At 43.0% G+C, this 23,313-nt stretch overlaps 1 protein-coding gene across 3 annotated transcripts in view; it reads left to right on the top strand.

Moving 5' to 3' along the window:
- The window catches only part of CLTA (clathrin light chain A), a 94,810-nt gene extending 73,919 nt beyond the window's left edge, over positions 1 to 20,891 (top strand). For all 3 annotated transcript variants that reach the window (XM_085641109.1, XM_085641108.1, XM_085641107.1), the window contains one exon: positions 20,398 to 20,891. In XM_085641109.1, coding sequence (XP_085497235.1) covers positions 20,398 to 20,569 — 172 coding nt within the window. In that variant the 3' untranslated portion in view covers positions 20,570 to 20,891. The remainder of the gene's footprint in view (positions 1 to 20,397) is intronic.
- Positions 20,892 to 23,313: the final 2,422 nt, after the last annotated feature.

Here is a 23,313-nt window from a genome sequence, read left to right as displayed (position 1 = left end):
CAAAAAAAGAATAAGCTTTCTCCATCAGAAAATAAAATACACAGTCCATAGCACAGGCATTTTATTAGGTTTTACTAAACTGGCTTCAATAAGTACTAAACAAGCCATTAATGTTGTGATCTGTGACTTCCAAGCGCCCCATTTTATAGTACAAATTGTGGTCGTCTCCCACCCTTTGAAGCAAAGCAATGTCACTTACTCCTTATGTATGTGTGTGTTGGTTTTCAGTCTCAGAAAAAGTACCTCAATACAGTTTGCTTCTGTTTCTGTACTGCTGATTGTGCTAATTTGTATTGAGCCTGTTAATCCTGTGATCACATATTCATGAACAGACCAGCGTGAGCTCTATGAACGGCTATCAGAAATGAGCACAAAAAAAAATAAACCCACTTTATGGCAAATGTGTTAAATGCAAAGTGTGAACGTGACTTTTTAGGAAAAGAAGATACTAAGAAACTGAAAGGCCATTGCAAAATATGTAGTGCAGAGTAGCAACATCCTTTTTACTGAAGCAAATCTCATTCAAGTTATTTCTGGTCATCTTAATCCCCTACTCTCCAGTGAGTTAATTACTGGCCCAGCTTGGGTGGATTCAGTTCTTGAGTATTAAAAATTACGTGATCACTTTATAAACCATTTCTGTGGGTGTCCGGTGCAAACTTCACAACTTCATGCACCCACACACCACATCCAGCTCATGCATCTCAAGCTCCCTGCGCATTTCCATATGTTCTCAGTTAAGAAGCAGATCCCAGAACAGGGCCTTCAAAGAAATCACCTTTTTAAGTCGACCTAGAGACTGCTTTAGCCGATGCTTAATCCCATGCAATTACAAATGAAGGCATTAAAAAAGCGGTATAGAGAAGAATGTCTTTGGCCCCTCCCCTTATGCTGATCTCCTTTACTAGCATTTGATTGGACACTAGTCATGTTATATCGCTTATAAAGTAGAATGTCCACTGCAGAGCATGGGCAGTGAAGTGATCTTGCAGGAGAGAGAGAGTTGTCATTTCCAGCTCTCCATAGCAGGGTAGTTGGTCTCTTAATATTAATACCTTTGCCTGTAGTCGGTGCCAAATCTAATTCTGAAAACCTTCCTGTATGGTACTGCCTAAATCGGTGAAAGAATAGTGCAGCCTCTAGATTTAATTTTTCCTTTTAGCTGCACAGCCCAGGCTTATTTTCTGAGCTGGTCCGTCAGCTATGTGCAAGCGCTAATGCTGTGGACCAGTTAGTTTCAGAGCAGGTTGTTAGGAACCAGTGAATTACAGTATGGAGCCAACAACAGTCTGAACCAGAAATAATTCAGAGCTCTTGACACTACACTTTTCCAAAGAAAGATAAACAACTTGTGATGATCAGAAACCATACTGCAGTGCCTCAGCGTCATATTAGCATTAGACAAGGGTAAAGATTTGACTACTTTGCTTTTGTCATTGATTTCTAAAGAAGCAAACATTTTAGTGAACCAGCAAAAAATATCATTATATAGAAGTGCTTTATAAATTATAAAGCACTTCTATAAAGCATGGGTCTATCCGCGAAACAGAGCTTCCATAATGCCACTCAGTGGCTAATGTAACTGAACTCTTCTAACTTCATGGCCAGTTATTTGGTTGATTCAACAGCCCCAATAATGGGACTGACTAGCACTGACTAACTTCAAGATGCTTAAAGGCCCATCAAAACGCAGCATCATTAATACCTGTGGTCAGGCATAGAGCAACTCTACCATTGCAGCACATTCAGATTCAACTCTGTAACAAGAACAAGGGTATTCATGGAGGTGTTTTCTGTACTGGGTTCCTATGTACATCTGTGGGATGTGTACTTACAACCTTTCTTTGACAGGGGGCCACTAAGAACAATGAAGGAAGCTTCCTAAAGTCTATGCTTCATACGCCACACCCTGTGAAAGCCTTAGTCATAAACTTCAAGAAGAGCCATTTTGTTCCTTGCCAAAAGACTGCATTTTAATAGAGATCTAGTTGACATGTCTTGGAATGTCCTACCCTTCCTCAAGAGAGTAGATAAAATAGAGAGAGAAACAATAACTCACTCCTGGTTGAGGATTTACCATTTAGCTCTATGTTGGGGGCCAAATACAGAAGCTACAGTCAAAGTACATAGCAAATAGTGTGAGTTCCCTTCACTGGTAGCTTAAACAATCCAACCTTCCCAAAGGTCAATTCTTTCAGCCACCCAGATCATGATGAAAGCTCAATGGCAGGCAACGCTTGCTTTCGGTATCCACCACTGTGGATATATCTGGATTTGAAAGTAGTATTTGTGTGATTAAAGTAATTGTTCCTTTTCACACGGCATTGTCTCAACATTCTGATGGACAAAACTGTGGCCATGTTCTATTTGGGACTAGTTTCTCCATGTCTCCCTGCAGACGGGGACCTGGATAGCCTTGTTTAGGAGAAAATAAACTTGCCAGAACTAGAAGTTTTGTGTGCAACTAGGAGTACTTCCACTACACTACTTTGTAAGAGCAAATGACATTGCTTTTGCCTTTTTGCTTCGTTTATGGCTTCTAGAGAGCTCTGGAATCTTGCAGACTGCTGCAAATATTATTTTTCAGCTATTACTGCCTATCTTAAGAGGCTGGAAAAGGCTCTGTTTTCACCCATATATCCTGATCTCTAGAGGTATTCTATTGCAGTCCTTGCCGCATTAATCTGCAAGACTATTATTGATTATGGCATCTTGCATCCTTGGCCTCTTGGCATGGGAAATGCTTTTTGTCACTGTGTCCACAGCAAGATGATTTGGGGTACTAATTCAAGCTTTTTCTTACAAAGAACTGTATTTGGCAGCTCATAAAGACAGTCTTATTGAGAACCAACACTTTATTCAAAAGTACCAAATTTGCTATAGCTGTAAATTTTTCCAGTAGCTGTTGCCACTGGAGCTTAATTTTAGATTAACCTGCTTCAACCAATATGTTTATCCACCTTCTGGATTCAGTAACTGTGGCTAACTGCTGCTTAAACATGTGTAATAAAGTTCTTGATCAAATTATCTAGTATGAAGGAAATGGTGTGCATGTCTTTTGGCAAATTCTTACTGGCCTTCTCAATGCCCTTCCTGGCCAGCTAGGATGCTGCACTGCAGCATAAACATTTTGAACTTTATGCATGGCTTCTTGTCCAGTTTTTTGAAGGAAGCTTTAGAACAGTAAGCATTCACAGCGCACAGTAGTACTAGCTACAGCAATTTCATCACCAGTTTAGCAACTATAGTGCAGCAGTAGATATTTTGAGATACCAAATTAGAGCCTTTTGCCTATTATTCACTAGTAGTTTACCTCTATTGTTTTGCATTTCTAGCTTTCACCTGTTGTGCGAAGCACAAAGGCAGGGTGCTTTATTTTTGTGTCTTTTTACCAATGTTGTATAGGTGCACATTGTGTGAGTGCAGGACTAACCTAGGGACTATAGTATCTCATTGTAGCATGAAATATGAATGAGGATTGGAATTTCAGGTTTATGATTATCTGGTGGTCACAGTTAATTGGTTTTTGTTTCCAAGATCAAATTCCAAGTTGTGAATAAATTAATTTATGGTTTTTGAGAAGACCGGGGTAGGGAAATGCCTTACAATAACTTGTGCAGTGTAGGCCCCTTAATTTACATAAAAAGTGTTTGGGTTTCAATTTTGTAATTCATTTTAAGTTTATTATCATTAGTAGCTGTCAAACATCAACTTCCTAGATTCCATTTCTATCCATAAATTCGTCTCAGACCTTTTTGTCAGTAAAGGAGACTGTTCCAGAGCTATTACATAACGGTGCATACGTAATAGCACATGGATCTCCTGTCCTCTACGGGTTAAAATGTCTCCTCCAAACCCACTGGTCTTGTAAACATTGGTATTAGCAATATTTGGTGTAATAGCACATTGTACCCTTTCACCTGAACATCCTTCTTCCATTTAAATAATTTTATTTTGAATTCCACACTATTTTATTTCAATGTGGTCATCATTCACCAAGTCGAAATTGCTTGGCTATCCCCATACTGTTTAAATACCTCCTTCATAGACGGAACTGATGAATAATTGGTTGGGAAGTGCTTTTCCATTTCCCTGCCTTGCGGTGCGATTCTTAACCCACCTCAGTTTAATCACAATCTTCAAAAGGATATGTGTTCACCCCAGGTATTATGAACTAAATATAGACCCCCTGAGATGAAAGGGCTTTTCCTGCAATTCACCTTCTGAAATTAAGAATGAGGATTAATATCACTGTTCTGAGACTGTTGAATGACTCTCAACATCTTGAGCTCTTGTGTATCCTTACCTGTTTAAAAAGTTTAGAAATGTTCTGTACTTTGGATGTTACATATTGGTCCATGACGTTCAGTAGTACAAAATTTCACCTTATGGATTTCCTGAGATTGACCATTTTTTCTAGCTTTGGTGGCATTAGAGAATGAGATTCTAAAAGGGCTTGAGCTCAGAACACAATCCCACATATTTATGATGTATCTTCGCCTTAAGATATAATAATTTGATTTAGCCTCCTAGGGGCTATGTTGGGGCCCTTGCGTTGTCCCTGCTTCTTTACCAGTGAAAAAGCAGCCATGCAGAATAATAGTGTTATTCAGGTGGAATATCTGGTTTAATTTGTAATTTGCCATGTATCCTGGACTCTGGAGGATCAGCAGCCATTGTACTCCTTGACCTGAGCGCCACCTTTGATACGGTGAACCACCTGACTTTGATCTGGCGACTCAGGAATATTGATATCAGAGGCACAGCACTTCAGTGGTTATCCTCCTTTTTGGAGGATAGGACTTTCCAAGTTTTCAATGATAACATGGTTTCCAAATCCATACATCTGCCGAACGGGGTGCCTCAGGGTTCCTCACTTAGCCCGACGTTATTTAACGTGTATATGTCTCCCTTGGCAGCCAAAATAGAACCCTACAGAATCCGAATTATTACTTATGCTGATGATACCCAGCTAGTGGTCGGACTTACCCAAACTAATCAAGAATTCCACACCATCCACTCCTGCTTGAAAATATCTCAAACTGGATGGATGACTCCCAACTTAGGCTCAACGGAGAAAAAAACGAGATTATGATTTTGGGTAACTCCCTTCACTACAATCCCAGCCAGCTATGGCCATCATGTATGGGCCCAGCCCCTATTCCTAAATCAGAAATAAAGAGTCTGGGGGTATGACTGGACCAGGACCTTAGCCTCAGAATGCAAGCTAGGAAAACAGCAGCCCTCTGCTATGGCCTACTTAGAATGGCCCAAAAGGTCTTACCTCTTCTCCCATCCATAGCTAAGGAAGTAATGATTCAGTCATTAATTCTTTCTAGGTTAGATTATGGGAACGCCCTGTATTTGGGCGCCTCCTCTCAGAAATCAAACTACAATCTGTACAGAATAGTGCAGCGAGACTCCTATTCGGAGTTCCTAATACTGTCAGCAGAACCGGCCCTTCGAGCCCTCCACTGGCTTCCTGTTCAGGAACAAATTAAATTCAAGTCCCTATGTTTAGTGCACAAAATAATGCAGGGACTTGGTCAGTCATCAATTTCCACTATGATTTGCCCATACAAAGCCAAGCGTAAACTCAGGTCAGATGGCTTGTATCTGATTGAGGTCCCTATGATTAAGAGATCCAGAAGTGGTGGTAGGCTCTTTTCTTACAATGCCTCTAAACTCTGTAATGCTCTGCCTTTCTATCTGCGTACCACCCCATATCATATGTCCTTTCGGAAACAAATAAAAACTTATCTCTTTCCTTAGTTTCTGTTTCCCCCCCTCCCCTCTACTGTTGGTGCTAGCGCTGGGATGCCTCCGGGTAGCCATGCGCTCTATAAATGCTATTCCATTCCATGTAGAGGGACCTACATCAAATTTCAGCGGGAAGAACCCTCCACAAGTAAAAGCTGTAGATTTCATTTTTTTGTGTTAGTTGCCTGAAATGCATACCTCAAGAGGATGTTATAGGTAACTAGAAACTGGGACTTTAGATGCCAGTCAAAGAATTAATTTATTGCCCAATGTAGTAGAACAGTATTGTACTAATTTTGATATGCTCTTAATCTAGTATCTTCAAGTCATGGTGCAGTGTTGCTCTTTCTATCAACACGTTGGTACTTCAAAAATCATCAGACCTCCGGTAATACTCAGTTTAGTTAAAGCAGCCATGGCTACCCCTGCAGACGCTTGCCTGCCTACAAATATCCCACATTCCACACAGTGTGCATAATAGGATCCTGCTGCATGTGTGGAACAGTAACATTAGTGGTGAAGGTTTAAGGTAGAATAGCCCAAGAATACAACCTTAAAGATCTTCAGACCCAAAGAATAAACAATAACTACAAACAATTTCACAAAATATACTCTGAAATCTATTCTGTGGAATAATGAGAGACATAAAGGATAATGGTGGACTTAAAATGCACAAAAACTATTAAAGTGATATTATTACTGTAAAAATAAACTGACAATAGCAATTAAATCACATACTAGCAAATACAATTAGCAATCAATTCAATCTAAAAATGAAAATGAAACTTCCCGCTTGCAGGATATCTCACCAAATTCAGCATGATAATATCCACAGAGTTCAATGACACTAGAACTCACATTGATAGTCTTCCAACCAGTTTGGAAGTCTGACTCTTCTACCAACTCTAGCCTCCTTCATTGACCCAAAACCTTTATAAATATGCTTCATCTAAAACCACCAGCCATTCTTTGCAAATTTCTCTAGATATTGCTTTTTGATCTCATAACATATTTAATCTACTTCCTCAACATACCACCTCCTCTCTTAAATTAATGGTATATCAGTCTTTCAAAACCTGATCTGCACATGCTTCACCACAAACACCACTCCCATCTTGGTTTACTCACTTGTCCCTTACATCTTTCTCATAATCAAACATTCTACCTGTATTCTCCTTAAATACACCTGGTTTGCTAAGAAAGGTAACTCGACTTAAATGCCACATATTCCCTTGGCTCCACTTTACTGAGTTATATATAACTCTTGAGATTCATAAAACCTATTTTCACCTTTAGGTACCTTGTCTGTCCTCCTCACTTTTACCTATTTTCCCTCATGTAACGCTACCTTTCTTGTACCTTTCAAGAAATTAAGATCTTCTTTGTACCCAACCAGGATCTTCTTAATAATATTCTGCATCTCTGGAGATCACTGCTTTCCTACGGACTTTACTAAGCACACTGGATTACACATTGACCACGGACTCCTCCCTTTTAGGATTTCAAAAGCAGTGAGTGTTGTGGTATTATTGGTAGTTGTACGAAATGACCATAACGTTTAACTCCCAATTAGTGTTTCCAGCAATTGCTACCTGGATGGCACCTTTCACACCTCTGCTGAGTCTTTCAACCTTTTAGTTCCCACTGGGATTGTACAATGATGTAATCCAGTGTTTAATCCCAACTCTGTCCAAAATCATCTTGTCCTTATGGGATGGGAACTATACTTCATTGTCACGGGGTACAAGTGTAGGTACTCCTTCACTCAGAAAGAAATTGTCCCAAAAATTCAAAAGAACATCTGTATGAGCTTTGTTTACTATTTGCACCACTGGCCATGTAGGGGCATAATTGGAGATGGGTGTATCGTGCGGAATTAGATAAGAATTCGCAAGATTCCATGAAATTCTGCTAGAGTAATTCTGCGTTTAACGCTATTTCCTAGCACACAAATACCTCCTGTGTCCAAAATGGAGATAAATTGTGCTAAATGCAGCAGCGAATGAATTGCGAGCTAAAATATCTGCTCGCACCCGCTAAATGTGCTCTAAAGGTAGGATTTTCCCCCAACTTACTCCATTTTAGCACAATTTTCTTAATTCAAAATGCACCCTTCAGTTCAACATGGACACGAGGATAGACTTAGCAGTAAAGAATTGTGCAAAATGCAGCAGAACACAAAAAGCAAGTTCGGGTGGCTCCTGGTGCTTGCTAAATGTACTCTTGAGGTAGGATTGTGTCCCTAATTACTTTTAATTACACAAGCAGGGATAATCGCGCAATCAGTAATACTGTGTCAAAGACTAATGTGGAATTACCGAATTTACTCCCGATTACTCTATTGTAATTGAAATTATGCCCCGGTCTACTCATAATGTCAATAGCATCTGATAGATTTCTAGCCACAGATCCTTACCGTAGGTTTATCCCCAGGCATCAAACTGGGTCCGTAAATGTTTTTGTGGGCAGTACCCCTGCATGCCAGTAGGTGGCATCGTACCGCTCCTCATGGCGGTGTCCACACCAAAAGTGACGTGCACAGGGTGCCTATATAGGCACCACCCAAACGCGCTGATGTTGGTTCTTTTCTTTCCATGCCGGTCAGTGCAGATCCAGAGAAAATTAGTCCTTTTTTAATGAAACTTTTTTCAAAGTCTTTTTGAGGGTTTTCCTCCTGGTGTGGCAGGATGTCATCAAGGAAGGCTGCCTAAAAGCCCTGCAGCGCCTGTCAGAGATAGGTGACGGATTTCACTTTGTATTCCCCGAGTGCCTTGACCATGACCCTAAGGCCTGCGCTGATTGCCGAACCATGAAACTGAAGGCCTCGAGGAAGAGATCCCTCGAGCTCTTGGTGGTTCGACGTGTGACGCTACGGTAATAGTGGTCCCGGTCAAGAGGAAGGTCCTGGGAGCAGTTAAGGAGCCCAGGATCCTCTTAGCATTCAAAGTCGTTGGGCCACTCAAGTAAGTCACACCAGCATAAGAAGTAGTCGTCGAAGAGATCTTCGACTTCTCCACGTCCATTGGCGACGAGACGAGGGAGCGTCCACATTCAAGGCCTGGCTCTGTGGTTGAGCCAGCGCCTGAGCCGTCTACGAGCCTCCCTGAGTATCCGGGAGCTGAAGCGACCCATGATTAGCTAAGAGAATACTGTGAGGTCATGCACCTCATATTTAGGTGACCCGTTACCTCTAGTGCGCCTTCAGACCCCGGGGGTTTGTCAGGGGCCCCTTCTATATCAGGCCCGGTAGCTCCGACCAGGCTCCTAGGATCCTTTCCTGGATCTGGACCAGTGCTAGTTGTGCCACCTCCACCTTTCATGGGCAGTGCCACCAGTGACATAGTCTCCATTTTAATACCTGAACCGGAGGGGCATCGTCTGACTCCAGCGCCATTTGGAGCCATGTCTTTCAGGCCAGATCCTGAGCCCTATTCTTATGAGCTAGGACTCTGGGAGGAATGGGCGATCCCACTGGACCTTGAGGAATGCCAGCCTTATGACACCTTGGACTGGTGTGAGGATATAGGTGAAGCCAGTGGGCTGGACCCTTCAGATACTGGCATGCCTTCAACCCCTACAGTGGCTAAATAGGAGTGAGTGCCCTTCACAATGGTGGTGACAAGGGCGGCTGAGGTCCTGGACCTCAGCTTGCCCTTGGTGGGAGTCAAGACAAATGTCTTGACAGAAGTGCTTTAGCCAGGACAGTCCCCATCAGAACGGCTTCTCCCTTTCAATGAGACTCTTACTGACGCCCTGCTTGTACTTGGTTTAAGCACAGCTCAGCGGCTCCTGTGAACAGGGCGATTGACCAGGGTCACCACCCTGCTCCTAGGGACCCACACTTCCTCACACAATACCCCACCTCAGAAAGCTTGGTGTTGCAAGTCTCCGTTCCCCACTTAAATCCTGGCATTATCCGAACCTCACCACCAGGTCGGGAATTCAAGAGGCTAAGATACCCTACAGAAGATGTTTTCTTCCACAAGCCTGGCACTGCAGTCCATAAAGACAGCGTGGATTTGAGCTGCGAATCACATGCTCGGTGTGATACAGTTGCCCAGGTTCTGCCAACAGCCCTGAACGAGGTCCAGGCCTTACTCTCCCAGGCTGTTGGCGACGGGAGGGACTCAGCTAAGTTCATAATATGATGTGGACAAGACACAACCTGCTCACTGGGCAGAGTAGTTTAATTGACAGTGGCTTTATAACACTATCCCTGGTTGAGGACGACTGACTTTTTTGGGGATGTTCAAGCATTGCTTATGAACATGCCCTCTTCGGAGACGAGGCGGATTCAGCACTGGAGCGCTGTAAGGAGAGCAGGGCAATGGGTGGTTCCTTGGGCCTTTCCATGGCCCCACACCTCTCCCAATCTGCCTCTAATGGCTACGAAACCGGTTTCCAGCTTAGTCTATAATCCCCCCCCCCCCCCCCCCCCCCCCACCCCACCCAAGCCACTGCACTCTTCTCAGACTCTGTGGCTGAGAGCGTGGTACCGACAGGCAACCAGCAGTCAGTTCAGTACAGCCTCTAATTCCTCCTAATCTGCCATCTTGATACCCTGTGTGCTGCAGGATTTGCCATCACCAGTCCCACTGGCGGTCCATAACATTGTACTGGTGGGTTTTGCAGATCATCCAAAGAGGCAACTCCCTCCGCTTCTTGACTACCCTGATCCCCATGCCACCAATTTGTGACAGGCTGACAAAGGAGGACCCATCTCTTCTCTGCCAGGAAGTGACGGCTCTCTTCGCCAAGGGACCCATAAAGAGAGTGCCCCCCAGAACTAGGTAGTGGTTGTTATTCAAGCTATTTTCCGGTGGCCGAGAAGAACGGATGCTTTCTTCCTATCCTAACCCCGCGCCCTCTCAATTTCTTGCTCAAGAAGGTTCAGTTCAAAATGCCCACACTAGTTCAGGTACTGCCTGCCTTTGATCCGGTAGACTGGATGATAGCGTTAGACTTGCAGGACGCATACTGTAATATCCTTGTTCTGCATGTCCACTGGTAATACTGTACGGGTCACGTGCTTTTTAGTTTGCCATACTCCTCTGCAGAGATCAAGGGTGCCAGTCTTCCCCTATCTAAAAACCCACTTTTTGAAGGTGGGCTCGCTCTAGACTGTCATCTCCCACCTCCAGACTACGGACTGCCTGCTGCACTTCCTGGGGTTCACTATCAACATGCCGAAGTAACACCCGACTCCCTCTGAGATAGTCTTTCATCAGAGCTTATCCTCCCGAACGGTGAGTCCAGGATATTCCGACTATGATACTGATGTTTCAGCCTCTATCCTGGATTGTGGTGAGACTGACTCTGAGGCTGCTGACCTCATAGCCTCCAGCATCCTGCTGGTAAAACATGCCCGCTGGCATATGCAGGCTCTGCAATGGGACCTGAAGTTCCAGTGGGCGCAGCATCAGGGGAATCTCTCCGACATGGTCCGGATATCGGAGCGAACTGGGAAAGACCTGTAGTGGTGGCTTATGGACCGTGATTGGGTTAGCAGCAGACACATCTCCCTTCCCCAACCAGATCTGACAGTAGTGACAGATGAGCTGTTCCTGGAATGGGTCGGCCATCTGGGAGAGGTGGAGATCAGAAGACTCTGGCTGCAGGCAGAATATTGGCTCCACTTCAGCCTGTTGGAGCTCTAAGCGATCCGATTGGCATTGAAAGCAATAGAAGGCTAGTGCAGGTGTTCAGACACCACCACCACCATGTGGTACTGCAACAGATAGTTCGGGTGGGGTTGTGGATCCTTTGTCCCGAAGCTCTTCATCTCTGGACCTGGCTGGAACGTCCGGACATCTCTCTGGGGGTTCAGCATTTGGTGGGCTCTCGGAGTGCAGAGCCTCCAGAAACCCAACTGCTTTTTAAACTTCTCTACCTGCGTGGGTTACTGTTCAGAGGTATGTTGTTGACAATAGAAGTAGTATAACGTCACTCACAAAAATAGCAAGCCTCATGGGTGCAACCTTCTCTCAGATACAGAAATGTCCAAGCACAAAAAAGGATGACAAACTCAGCCGAAGAGGCCTCGCGGATGACGGACGGTGTCTCCTTCCAGAGGTGGTGCAAGGTCTCTTTCAGCAGTGAGAGAGAACCTTGGTTAAATCTGTTCGCCACTGCCAAGAACGTGTATTGTCAGCAGTTCTGCTTGCTGGAGTTTCCAAGGTGGCTCTTGATTAGAGATACTTTTTGTTTTTAGTGAAGCTCAAGCCTCCTGTACGCCTTTCCACACATGCCACTCTTGCTCAGAGTTCCCAAGAAGATCAGGAATGACCAGGCTCAAGTCATCCTTGTGGCTCTGGACTGGGCACAAAGAGTTTGCTATCCTGAGCTGTTGAGCATGGTCATCGGTCCTTCCATCAGGCTGCCCCTTCGAGAGGATCTTCTGTTGTAGCAGCAGGGGAGGGTCCTCCACCCAAACCTGTCAACTCTTCGCCTTCTTGCGTCGATTAAGTGCTGACAGTTGCCAGCTTTCTACCTTCCTCCTGAAGTCTGTAACATTATCTTGGCAGCCAGGCGTCCTTTCACCAAGACTGGCTATGCCTGCCATCATAGAAAATTTGCGGCATGGTGTACAGAAGGACAGATCGATACCCTTTCTGCCCCCCTTTCTCAGGTTCTTGTTTTTATCCTTTATCTTGCCCAGCATTGCTCTGCTCTGGGCACTCTAAAGGGCTATCTTTCTGCTATTTCTGCCTTTTCGGTTGCCTGACCAGCCAATCCTCTTCTAATCCCATATTGTTAATAGGTTCTTGAAAGGTTTGCAATATTTCTTTCCACCTTCCCCTTTGATTATGGCTCAGTGGGACCTTAAGCTTGTCCTCAATTTTCTTATGTGCGCTCTTTGTGAGCCGTTGCACAATTGCCCACTTACTATCAACATGGCCTTTCCCATGGCTATATCTGCTCGGAGGGTCAGTGAGCTTCAGGCTTTATCATCCAAACCACCCTACTTCGTCTACCCAGACAAACTGGTGCTTTGTACGAGAGCTTCCTTTGTACTTAAAGTGTTCACTCCATTTCACATAGGCCAATCCATCACTCCTACGTTTTAGGCCCTCCACATGCCTCCAAGGAAGAGGAGCGACATCACCAGCTGGACCCAAAAAGAGCGACGGTCGTTCTACCTTGACTGTACATGAGTTCGTGGTGAATGACCCACTCTTCGTGGGGTATGTTGAAGTGAAGAAAGGACAGGCTGTGCAGAAGCGAACCATCTCTAGATGGATTGTGCTTGTATCAAGATGTTTTACGCATTGGCTAAGAAGCAACCTTTGCTCTAGGGGAGTGAACATGCAGATCCACAAAGGCTGCGTCCACTGCATTAGCACACGCATTTCTAGTACTGGACATCTGCCTCCTTGCACACGTTCACAAAGCTACTGTCTGGACTGTCCGGTCCTTGGAGATGAGCATTTTGCCCGTTCGGTCCTGCAGGACTTCCTCGCATGAAATTTGTCAGCAGACCCTCCTCCTGGGATGGTATTCCTTGGGTATCTTTTCTAAGGTAAGGGATCTATGGCTAGAAGTCTCTTTCAGATGAACAAATTACTTACCTTCGGTAACAACTTATCTGGTAGACACTATCTAGCTGCAGATGCTTTACCTACCCACCATTCCTCCCTGCTCTGCGAACGGATTTGTAGGGACAGGGCTATCATCCTTTCAGTGTCCTAGTTTTCCTCGCCAATGGTCAGTGTTCTTTGTGGGTCTGCGCTCCTTGCGTGGAAAGTTGCAAAAAGACCACGCCACCTACTGGCACACAGAGGTACTGCTCACTAAAATAATTCCGGATCCAGGCTGACGCTGGGAGAGAATTCCAAGGTAAGCAATCTGCCGCTAGATAGTCTATACCAAATAAGGCGTTACCGAAGGTAAGTAACTTGTTCGACACTATTCCAGTCATCTCACCTCTCATATTCACACATTAGAGGCAGCTACATTTAGTTAAGTTTTTTAGAATTCTATCGGCAACCATGCATGTGATACACTCCAGCACAATAAATTATTGTAATACACATTCGATCCATAAGTAAATGTCTATCTCACCTTGTTTAGTTTTAACAATACCTAAGTGGCCGTTGTGGAACTGTAAAATAAATTTCTCTTGTAGAATGCTAGGGGTATTAATTTTTTATCCCCTTTTCATAATCTTGTCATGCACTGCTAGCTCAGACCTCTCAGAACAGAATTAACTCAACCTCTACCGCTTCCTTTTTATGCCAACCCTGAACCATGTAATCTATCACCCTCGAGCACCAATTCACATAACCATTTCTGCTTCTTAATAGCTGGTAACCCGCTATCACTACAAGACAGTAATTCCAAGAGGCAATCCTACTTTCATCCATTGATGTTTCTAACCCCGATAAGAAATCGGCTATCACATTGTTCTTTCTCCAGACAAATAACTTTGTACGCATAATTTTGGACATGCAGATGCAGCCTTCCAATTCTAGGATTGCCATTAGCATATCCTATGTGGTCAAAAGTTAAGTCAGTGTTTTGTGGTTGCATTAAAAGGTAAATTGTTTTACCCTCGCCCCATCCCCCCCTCTCCCCCCTCCTCCCACAATCATCTATTTAATATGAGCACTCTGGTATTGCTCTGACCATTTTAATTTAACCTTAATTTTCAATGTCTGCCTCAGGTGAAATGTTTTGTTGCCAAATGTAGATTGATATTTTGCATAAAAATTTGGTTAACACACAGAATTACCTAACTATACTTCGAGGTGCTGGAAAATTTAAGTACAACGACCTTACTGGATTTTTGGTTTTACCCTTTTACGAATTATTTCATGCCCCAAATAAATAACTTATTTTTACAAAATTTATCTTCAGCACAGTCAGGTACTAATCCATGCTTTTCTACAATTACCTAAACCTTTTCCAACCCCCAATTGGGCCCTCTCTCTTTCCTTTAAATAATATGATACTGATTTTTTTTTTATTCTCTTTTCTCTTCTCAAACTATTGAACACTTAAACTTTATAGGCACCATGGATGTCAACCCAAATAGCATTCACTTAAATTGGAAATGCTCATCTGCAGTGATGAAGGCTTTGCGTATTTGTCTTTCTTTCTCTAACGGAATGTGGTGGTCGATAGTTCCACTGTGAAAACCAACTTGCCCTCTTAACAATGGCCATCATTTCCCCAATATTCAGAAAAGAAAACCTATCCCCCATAATATTAGGATTGCAGAAATCCTAACAACCTTATTATCCTATTGGCCCACGGTGCAGTTACCAAATGGGATAAACAATCTGATGCCATTGCATGTTTATTGAAATAAAGACCGTTTTTTCCAGCTCTTTTTGTGCTTCTTCCTACCGTAAAATTTGAATACCTTGTGAATTTCAAAGCAAGCATTATCATTTAGTATAATTCTGTACCCCAAACAATTTAATTGACCATTGTTACCTTTAAACTTCATCAAAACTTTCTTCAACATGCTACTACATATTGTCTCCCCCTCATCGACTATAATAACCTGCTCAGTATTCTTTGGTTCTAAAACTATATGTAGAGTCCGCTTTTCGAAACAACCCAACACAGATGGTCTTAGCGGCAAACAGTTTGCCTACTGTTTTATATTGTTGAATCTGAGCACTAGGTTCCTATATTTTAACATTTTATTAGGTAGCGCTGTTCCCTTCCGGGTTGTCGTACTCAAAGACTTTACCACCCATTTTCCCTACACTTTCCCTTTTTCAAGCCTCCCTCACCACAGTGATGTATGGTGAAGTAGAATCTGCTGCTACTTGGAAGCCTACACCCCCGATTTTTGTATAGCAAAAGGTTTTTGTTTTTTTCCCTACACTGCTTGTGACTATGCAGACTAATATTGTCCTTTAACGTTAAAACGTTACTTTTAGTAGGCTCTTCATCACTAGAAGTTGGTTTCACTTATGCGTCTATATGCTTAATGGTAGATTCCTTCCTTTTGCATGCTTTAGAAAATGGCCTATTACAACACAATTCTCCCACCTTAGTTTCGATGCTGGACATGATTACTCTAGGCCCAATGGTTATTGTCCCACATATGACATCGGGGATCCTTACCACGGTTACCTTCTTTTGCCACCCAACACTTTCACTAAGTGCTATTTTCCTTGTTTTTAAAATATCCTTTCCCTACCACTTCACTATCCAACTCACTGATTTCTTATTTAATCATGTTAGCACAACTCCCCAACTTTTCTGGCTTGTGAAAAGTAGCCACATTTTAAGTCCTCGTTTATCTATAGTCTTTATTCTATGACTTTATTATATGCATGCATTACCACTTGATCTCTTATGAACTTGTGCAATGTAGCACATTTACAAAGAGCAGCTAATTTTTTTTAAGTGGAAACTTTGTCATCAAAAAGATGATTCCTTTTCTGTTCCCTGTGGAAAAACTAGTTAATCCTTTGCACACTTTTGTTGCAAGGTTGTTGTCCACGTCTGTAATAGCACTGTAGAACATATTTTTTATCTCTAGCTCTACTCTTCTTAGGAAACTGCTTGTAGTTCTCCTACTTATCGGCCTACCAAGGCAAAACAATGTTTCCTCTTTACTGAGAGCAAGTTGTTCTCATCTGTTTGAATGTAAATCAAAATGTATTTATCCACTCTGGCTACCTCATGGATGGTTCTCCGGGTTTTGTTAAGAATACTTGGGGATGGTTAAGGATGATGCTTTGTTCACTCTTTAATATAACAAATAGCTCTGAGCCCACTCTTCACCAGACCAGTCTGGACTAGTCTATAATCTGTTCTTCACCACACTGAAAAAACAGTATGAGCAGCAGAACTTTCATCTTCAAATCCACCTCATTCCCACGGCTGGTGAGCGCAATAATCCAATTTGTAACCCTATTTACACTAGCCTCAAAGTGTCGAATTGAACACAGTGGACCTATTGCTTCTGAACACAGATGATAGCTTGACCACCATTACAAAATGGCGACTACGCCTGGTCTCATCCTTCACCCTTGATCACTTGGCCCAGAGTGTATTTTGTCTGTGTGTTCTGTCCTCGCTAACTGCTGTTCACTTGGCGACTGACACACTCCAGGCTCTTTGCTGACTCGCACTTTATGCACAGTGGTGTGTGATGGCTCGAGCACAACAGGCAACATGCGTAGTATTCTACTGCCAAAAATCCCGTAACCTGAGCTCATTCTTAAATTAATTTCAGATGGTCACTGTAAATAATCCCACTCCTTTAGTTCAGATACCTAGTTTCTTTCTGATTTCAAGTTTGCAATTGTACACTGGCTTCATACTTCGAAACCACATCACAAAGCAACTTTTCATTAATCTGTAGTGTTGTTTTTTTATCTTAATCGACAAGTAATACTAAACGTTTATTGAAGGAACCTGGCCTGCCCACATATCCACCTATCAGCCTTCAACTGTCCTGCATTCCACACAGGCTGCACAGTAGAATACCACTGTGTGTAGAACACAAATTGTAAACTGGAAGCTTAAGAACTAGTCCATACATATGGGCATTAAATTTGATATTGATACACTTGTTTTTGTTATCCAGTTAAGCAATAAAATGCCATTCTAATTGAATTATACCTCCCACATGAGGTGACCCAGCAACAGTATGTTTTAAAGGTTGTCCTAGCTTGTTGGTTAAACCTCATTCAAACCCAAGTTTGTCAACAAGATTGAACTGGGACCCTAAAGGTGACTTATTTGTTTATCTCAATATAAATAGCTGGTCAGTTACACACCCTCGGGGTGTAAGACACTACATTTTACAGGACCATGTGGTGTTTGGAACTCCCACCCTCTCTTCCAAACTACTTTTGGAGTTACATTTAATTAATGAGATCTTTTTCTACCTTGATGTTTTATATTGTGAATTAATGGTAAATGACTTACCAAACTCTAGTCATCAGGGGGCATCTGATATGTTGCCGGGACAGGATAGAGCTAGTAGGAATAACACCTGCTTTCTCAACTGTGGGAGAAAAGCCAAAAGGCAAAGTTGCAGTTCACCACAGAATGAATACAGTTGCTGCTGGCAGGTACCCAGAACAATAACCTGCTGTCTTTTGTGATCAGGCATGGTGCTTCATTCAACATACCCTTTGTGCATGAACAAAGAAAAGTACCTCTGCTTCAGAGTTTCAAACCAGCACTTCTAGGTGCTGGATAGAACATGATTTCCTGGTTCTTTACCAATATCCTGGTGAGAGTTAATACCTTTCAGCAGCTTCAGAAAGTCCGTTGCTGCCCCTACCTGAACTATTCCCTTATCAGAGCATTATCTGTGGGGTTGTCAGAATTCCTGCCTGGCCCGGGCCCTTTTTTCGATCTTTAGTTCTATGTGAACTTCAAAAAAGGCTCACTGACACCCTCAGGGGATTCAGTTCATGTGGACCCTTTACTTGGGGCTTGCAAGGGCCTTTATTCTCCAGAAAGGTTATTGATCATCAGTTAGACCATGGACCTTTCCTAGGCAACAGTTATGGATTGTTACCACATACCAAGCTCCGCACACATTCTCTGAAACTCAAACTGGCACAACACTGCGATCAGTTGCCTGAAAGCCAGTCCCAGTTGAACCATCCTTTTTTTCCAACTCTGAGGTGGTGAGTCCCTACTTGCATTCTAATGGCGGGGCTCCATTGAGTATATCCGTCAATCAGTACCTTGTGGAGAGACTGGATTTGTCCTTTCACATAAATGTGCTAGACCTATAGTAGGCAATTTTTTTCTGAGTTGTGATGACCTGGACTGGAATTACCACTGTCTTCTAAATGCTAAAATAACAATGGCTGTGCTTGTACTCTGGAATGGGCCATCTTCAGGGTATATTTCATTTTGCTTTCCCTCATCACTGGGCTCGAAAACCAGAAAGCAGACTGCCTCAGCTGGTGCCCCCACGTTCCGCATGAAGTTCTCAATTCTGTCTTTAAGGTCTGCTCAGTCATTATTACCTGTACACATCAAAAATAGGTATTGGTCCCCTGTTGGCCTCATGTTTCATTAAAGAATAAACTTCTTTCATCTTTCTACTCTAATTCTGCTAGTACTGATGAAATTCAGGCATGGCACCAGGTGCTCTTTCATTTTGGTTGTACCAGCTTGGCTGCTAAATATGATTCTTGATCTGTTTTCAGAATATTCTCTCACTCCTGTCCATGTAGAGGGAGATTGTTGTTCATTTCTCCCATGCACTGCTGATCTAGAATGTCTGGTCCTTGAACTGTTCTTTTTTCTCTTTGCTCCTACTTGGAGAACCTGGATGTCCTGGCAGCTGCCATGAAGTACACGACAAGAGTACAGTAGAGTAGCAAGTGGCTAAAATACCTCTTTTTGGCGATTGCCAAAGAATTTTAACCCACTTATTTGCTTGGTGAACGATCTCATGTCCTTTTCCCAACAGCCAGCTGAATCTGGCGTGCAAATGGATAACTACATAGCGGATTAAGCACCCCTTGTACATTACCAAAACAGGATATAGGTAATATTTCTTGGGTACTGATGAGGTCACAAGACCTCTGCGGCCTTGATCTACCTACTTCCCATAGTTAGGCAGCCTGTGGTCCCCTGGGCTCTTACCCTGGTCCTGGCAAGATTGATGGGTAAACCTTTTTAACGCAAGGCCACCTGCAATTTTAAGCTTCTCTCTCATAAAAATGACCTTGACCTTCTTTGTTGTCGTAATCTTGACTGAGCACATGATTGAACTTAAGGCTGTATGTTTGTCTCTGCCATCCACCGTGTCCCATGAACGCATAACCATTCTGAGGGCTCATGCCACTTTTATTTCCAAGGTTTTGATCGAGTTCCGTTTAAATGAGATCTTCCTTTCAATGTGCTTTCCAATCCTGCACACATTATTGGCTTATGAGATGTCTGGCATATGTAAAAAAATGTATTTGTATAGAAGTAGGGTTCTGCATTCTTCATGTTAACTGTTAATTTTGGATGGAGTGATCTGTTGGTCAAGCAGCGGCTAAGGCAGCTGTTGCTAGATGGGTCTCTGGCTGCATTTCCCACTGCTGTATCTGAACTTGTGTGCAAAATAAATGCCATTTGAAAATGAAAAATCCTTTCGCTCGTTGATAGAATCTGAGTATGTATGCTTTCACAAGGTGCACTTACAAATTTGGAAATTGCCAGTGTTGTAGGGACCTGGTGAGAAATCTACTTCCATAAATGCTGCACAGTGGAATGTTCCCGGGAAATTTAAGACTATGCTAAATTTCCTGGAGTGCTCTTCAGATCTTGTATGATGTGTGAAATGTGCTTCAAATGTAAGAGTAATAGAAAAGTTCGAACTTTTTCTTCTTGGTCTGTGTGAAATCGGTGCTAAGCTGAGGAGCTGCTACTTAAGGCAACAAACTTTTTAAGGACAACCTACTTTGCTTTTTACATTATTTAGCTTTCGTCAGACTCTCGATTCACAAGAAGGAATTTGATCTGTATAGACTTAAGTGTACCTTGGTCCAATGGTCTTTTCTTGCAATAAAACACTTTAAATTATGACTTTTGAACAATAAGTTGCATGCATGTGGTCTTGTTCTTTCCCAGTTAATAACTAAATTTGTATGCATTTCATCTGTATGAAGAAAAAAAATAACATCAACTTTGTGATGTGTTGGTTTTTAGGGCGGCCGAAGAAGCTTTTGTGAGCGAAGTTGAAGAAACCACTCCAGGTACTGAGTGGGAACGCGTTGCTCGGCTCTGTGACTTTAACCCCAAATCTAGTAAGCAGTCCAAGGATGTATCCCGAATGCGCTCGGTCCTCATCTCGCTCAAGCAGGCACCCCTCGTCCACTGAAATAAATGCACATCAAATCACTAAACTTGCAATATTTTAAACCTACTATGAGAAGCCATGTTGTCTGTAAAGGAATTATGTTCAAATGTTCCGTTTTTTTGGAGGGTGGACCAAAGCTCATGGTGAACGTGGAGTAGATCATTGTTTATGATTGGATGTTCTTTCCCGGCATACTCCTTCCTGCACACGTATTGGGCTGGGGAAGGAAGCATTCCACAGATTTGTATCCTCATTGTTTGTGCTTCTGTGCATTATGTGATGTCATTGGTTTTGATTTGTGCAACAATGTATTGATGATATTAAAGAACTACAAAACAGTTAACCTTTGATTTTGTTTGTGCAATTTTTTGTTGTTTTTTTTGTTCTCAACGCTTTTATTGGAATGTATATAATCCAAATGGAACATGGTCATATACATTTTAAAAAGCTGTCCTAAAGCACTTTGTATTATGAGACTTGCAGAATTCCAGTATGCAAAGTGCTGCTGGCTAAAAAAACACAGGACTGACAGTGTGTTGAACGTGACATGTCACTCTGCTATTATGAAGAAGCGGACATACATTTGTGTTGGGATTTTGCTAGATTTTGGTTTTACCATTGTACCATAACACATCCAGTTCTGGCACTGATATTCCAGACCATGTGGCAATCTTGAAGCTAAGGCCATCACACAGAACTGTCCCCAGGTGAGTTGTGAAGCCCAACACATAGTTGCGGCCTTTGGGCTCAGGCGGGTCATTCGGGAAATCGCAGTGTCCATGTTAACAGTTTTGTACATGTCCTACTACTAGCTACATGCAGCAGAATCCTTGAAGGATATGAACAGTAATTGTATAGAGAGGTAGGGTTATCAATAATTGGCCACCATGAAAAGCGACAATGATTTAAAGACACTGGGTGGGGATTTACTCTGTCACTAGTTGGACTAACATCCCAGCCTTCGCTACCCAAACACTTTGCTCTATTTAGTACTGTGAAGTGAGCAAAAACTGCCATACATCATGTCACTAGTTGGACTAACATCCAAGCCTTCACTACCCATACACTTTGCTCTATTTAGTACTGTGAAGTGAGCAAAAACTGCCATACATCATTTTAAAATCTATATGTGTTGGTGTTGTGACTGGCATGCTGTAATCAGTGTGCCAGTGTCTTGACTACTCTACTGAAGCTGTGGAGTATCCAGTGCAGAGGGAGAGGCAGGGCCTATTTTGGAATGGGGGTAAAGGAGAAGACTGTTTACCTTCCTCGGCTCTCTAACATTCCCTGCCTCACCCTCTACGCAGTGAAACTGCTCCAGCTCGTCCTCCATCCTCTGGAGAGTTAGTAGCGGAGCAAAGTAAGGCAGAGGGCTGTGACCTTAATAAGGGTGTGGCAGTTTCTCCATCCTCCCGCAGCTACTAATGTGACTGAATGTCTGTTAAAACCGACATTACAGAAGGCCACGTGATATTCAGTGACTGTACGTCTGTCAGTTAAACAAGGGATCGGATTCCTAGAGCCACACGAGTGCCTTGTACAGGTGGCATCAACTTGATTCCTGTAAGATTTCCAGGAACCATCTTATTTTCGATTAACCCATTCAGCTCTCATAGGCGAACTTTTCTAATCCCTGTGTAGCATGCCTTCTGCTCAGGCCAATACTGCTGAAGCATGTATTTATCGCTTACATGAGATGTCATAGCAGACCATAAGGCTCTAATTTTGCGTGTCCTGAATCACTCAGCGCCTTGACTTTAAAAATCCATCTATGACCTGTATAGCACCTGGATCAAGTGATGCAGATTTTTGATTAGTGCCGCATTTGAACATTCTCTAGATTGTTGGTAGGTTAATTTAATCTGTTTTACATAATTGCTTGATTTTAAAGAAACTTCGTACAGTTAAATATAAAAACATTCCAGAAAAGTTTGGTTTGAAAGTTAACAGAGCTGCTTCAGAAATGTCTCATTCAGAGTGCACCACAAGTAAAGCTGCCAAGTAAATGCAGATTTGAGTGGCTTTTATTTCTATATAGTGTTTTTGAAGCTTTGTTTATCTACATTCATGCAGTAGAATTTGGCACAGGGCCTGGTACCCTGTACCCACTCCTCCACAGGTGTGGAACCCCTGCTTGTGCATGGCCTCTGGCTAGGCCCAGCATCCATCCCTTTGTGTGCAGCCAGCCCCAGCTAAGCAAAGCAGGAGTAACAGAATGTTCGAGGCATGTGACCTGTAGATCACATGCTTTGCATACTCCTGCCATCTAGGGTTGGGTCCGGATGTTTGCAAGTTGTTTTTCTTCTTCTTTTTCTTCGGTGATAGTGCGCATGGGCATCGACTCCATTGTTATATTGTTTGTTCAGCCATTGGGTTCGGGCATGTATTGCTGCCCTCTGCTTCGAAACCATTTCTTCTGGTTACCCTCGGTGCGCAATCCACTGTACCGGCGTTGATATTGTCTCAAACGCGTATTCCACTTCGGGTATCGTATCCGTCGGGGAAAACCTCTATTTCTATCGAAGATCTTCGGGAAGGCCGTCCGGCCGAACCGCATCAGTCCACTTCGCAGTCAATGGAACAGACTCCATTTAAATTCTGCTCTCGGTGCCACACCAAGTATCCGCACTCCCGACTCGCATGAATTGTGCAACTTTTGAATGTCTCCAGAGCACACCGAACAGAACTGCGACGCATGCCGGTCATTCCGATCAAAGCAAACTCTTTGTGATCGTCGGGTTCGAAGTTGCGAAATGCAGAGTCAA

This window comes from Triturus cristatus, chromosome 2_2 (assembly GCF_964204655.1).
Source record: "Triturus cristatus chromosome 2_2, aTriCri1.1, whole genome shotgun sequence".
NCBI lineage: Eukaryota > Metazoa > Chordata > Amphibia > Caudata > Salamandridae > Triturus > Triturus cristatus.
This window is presented reverse-complemented; position numbering and strand designations above follow the sequence as displayed.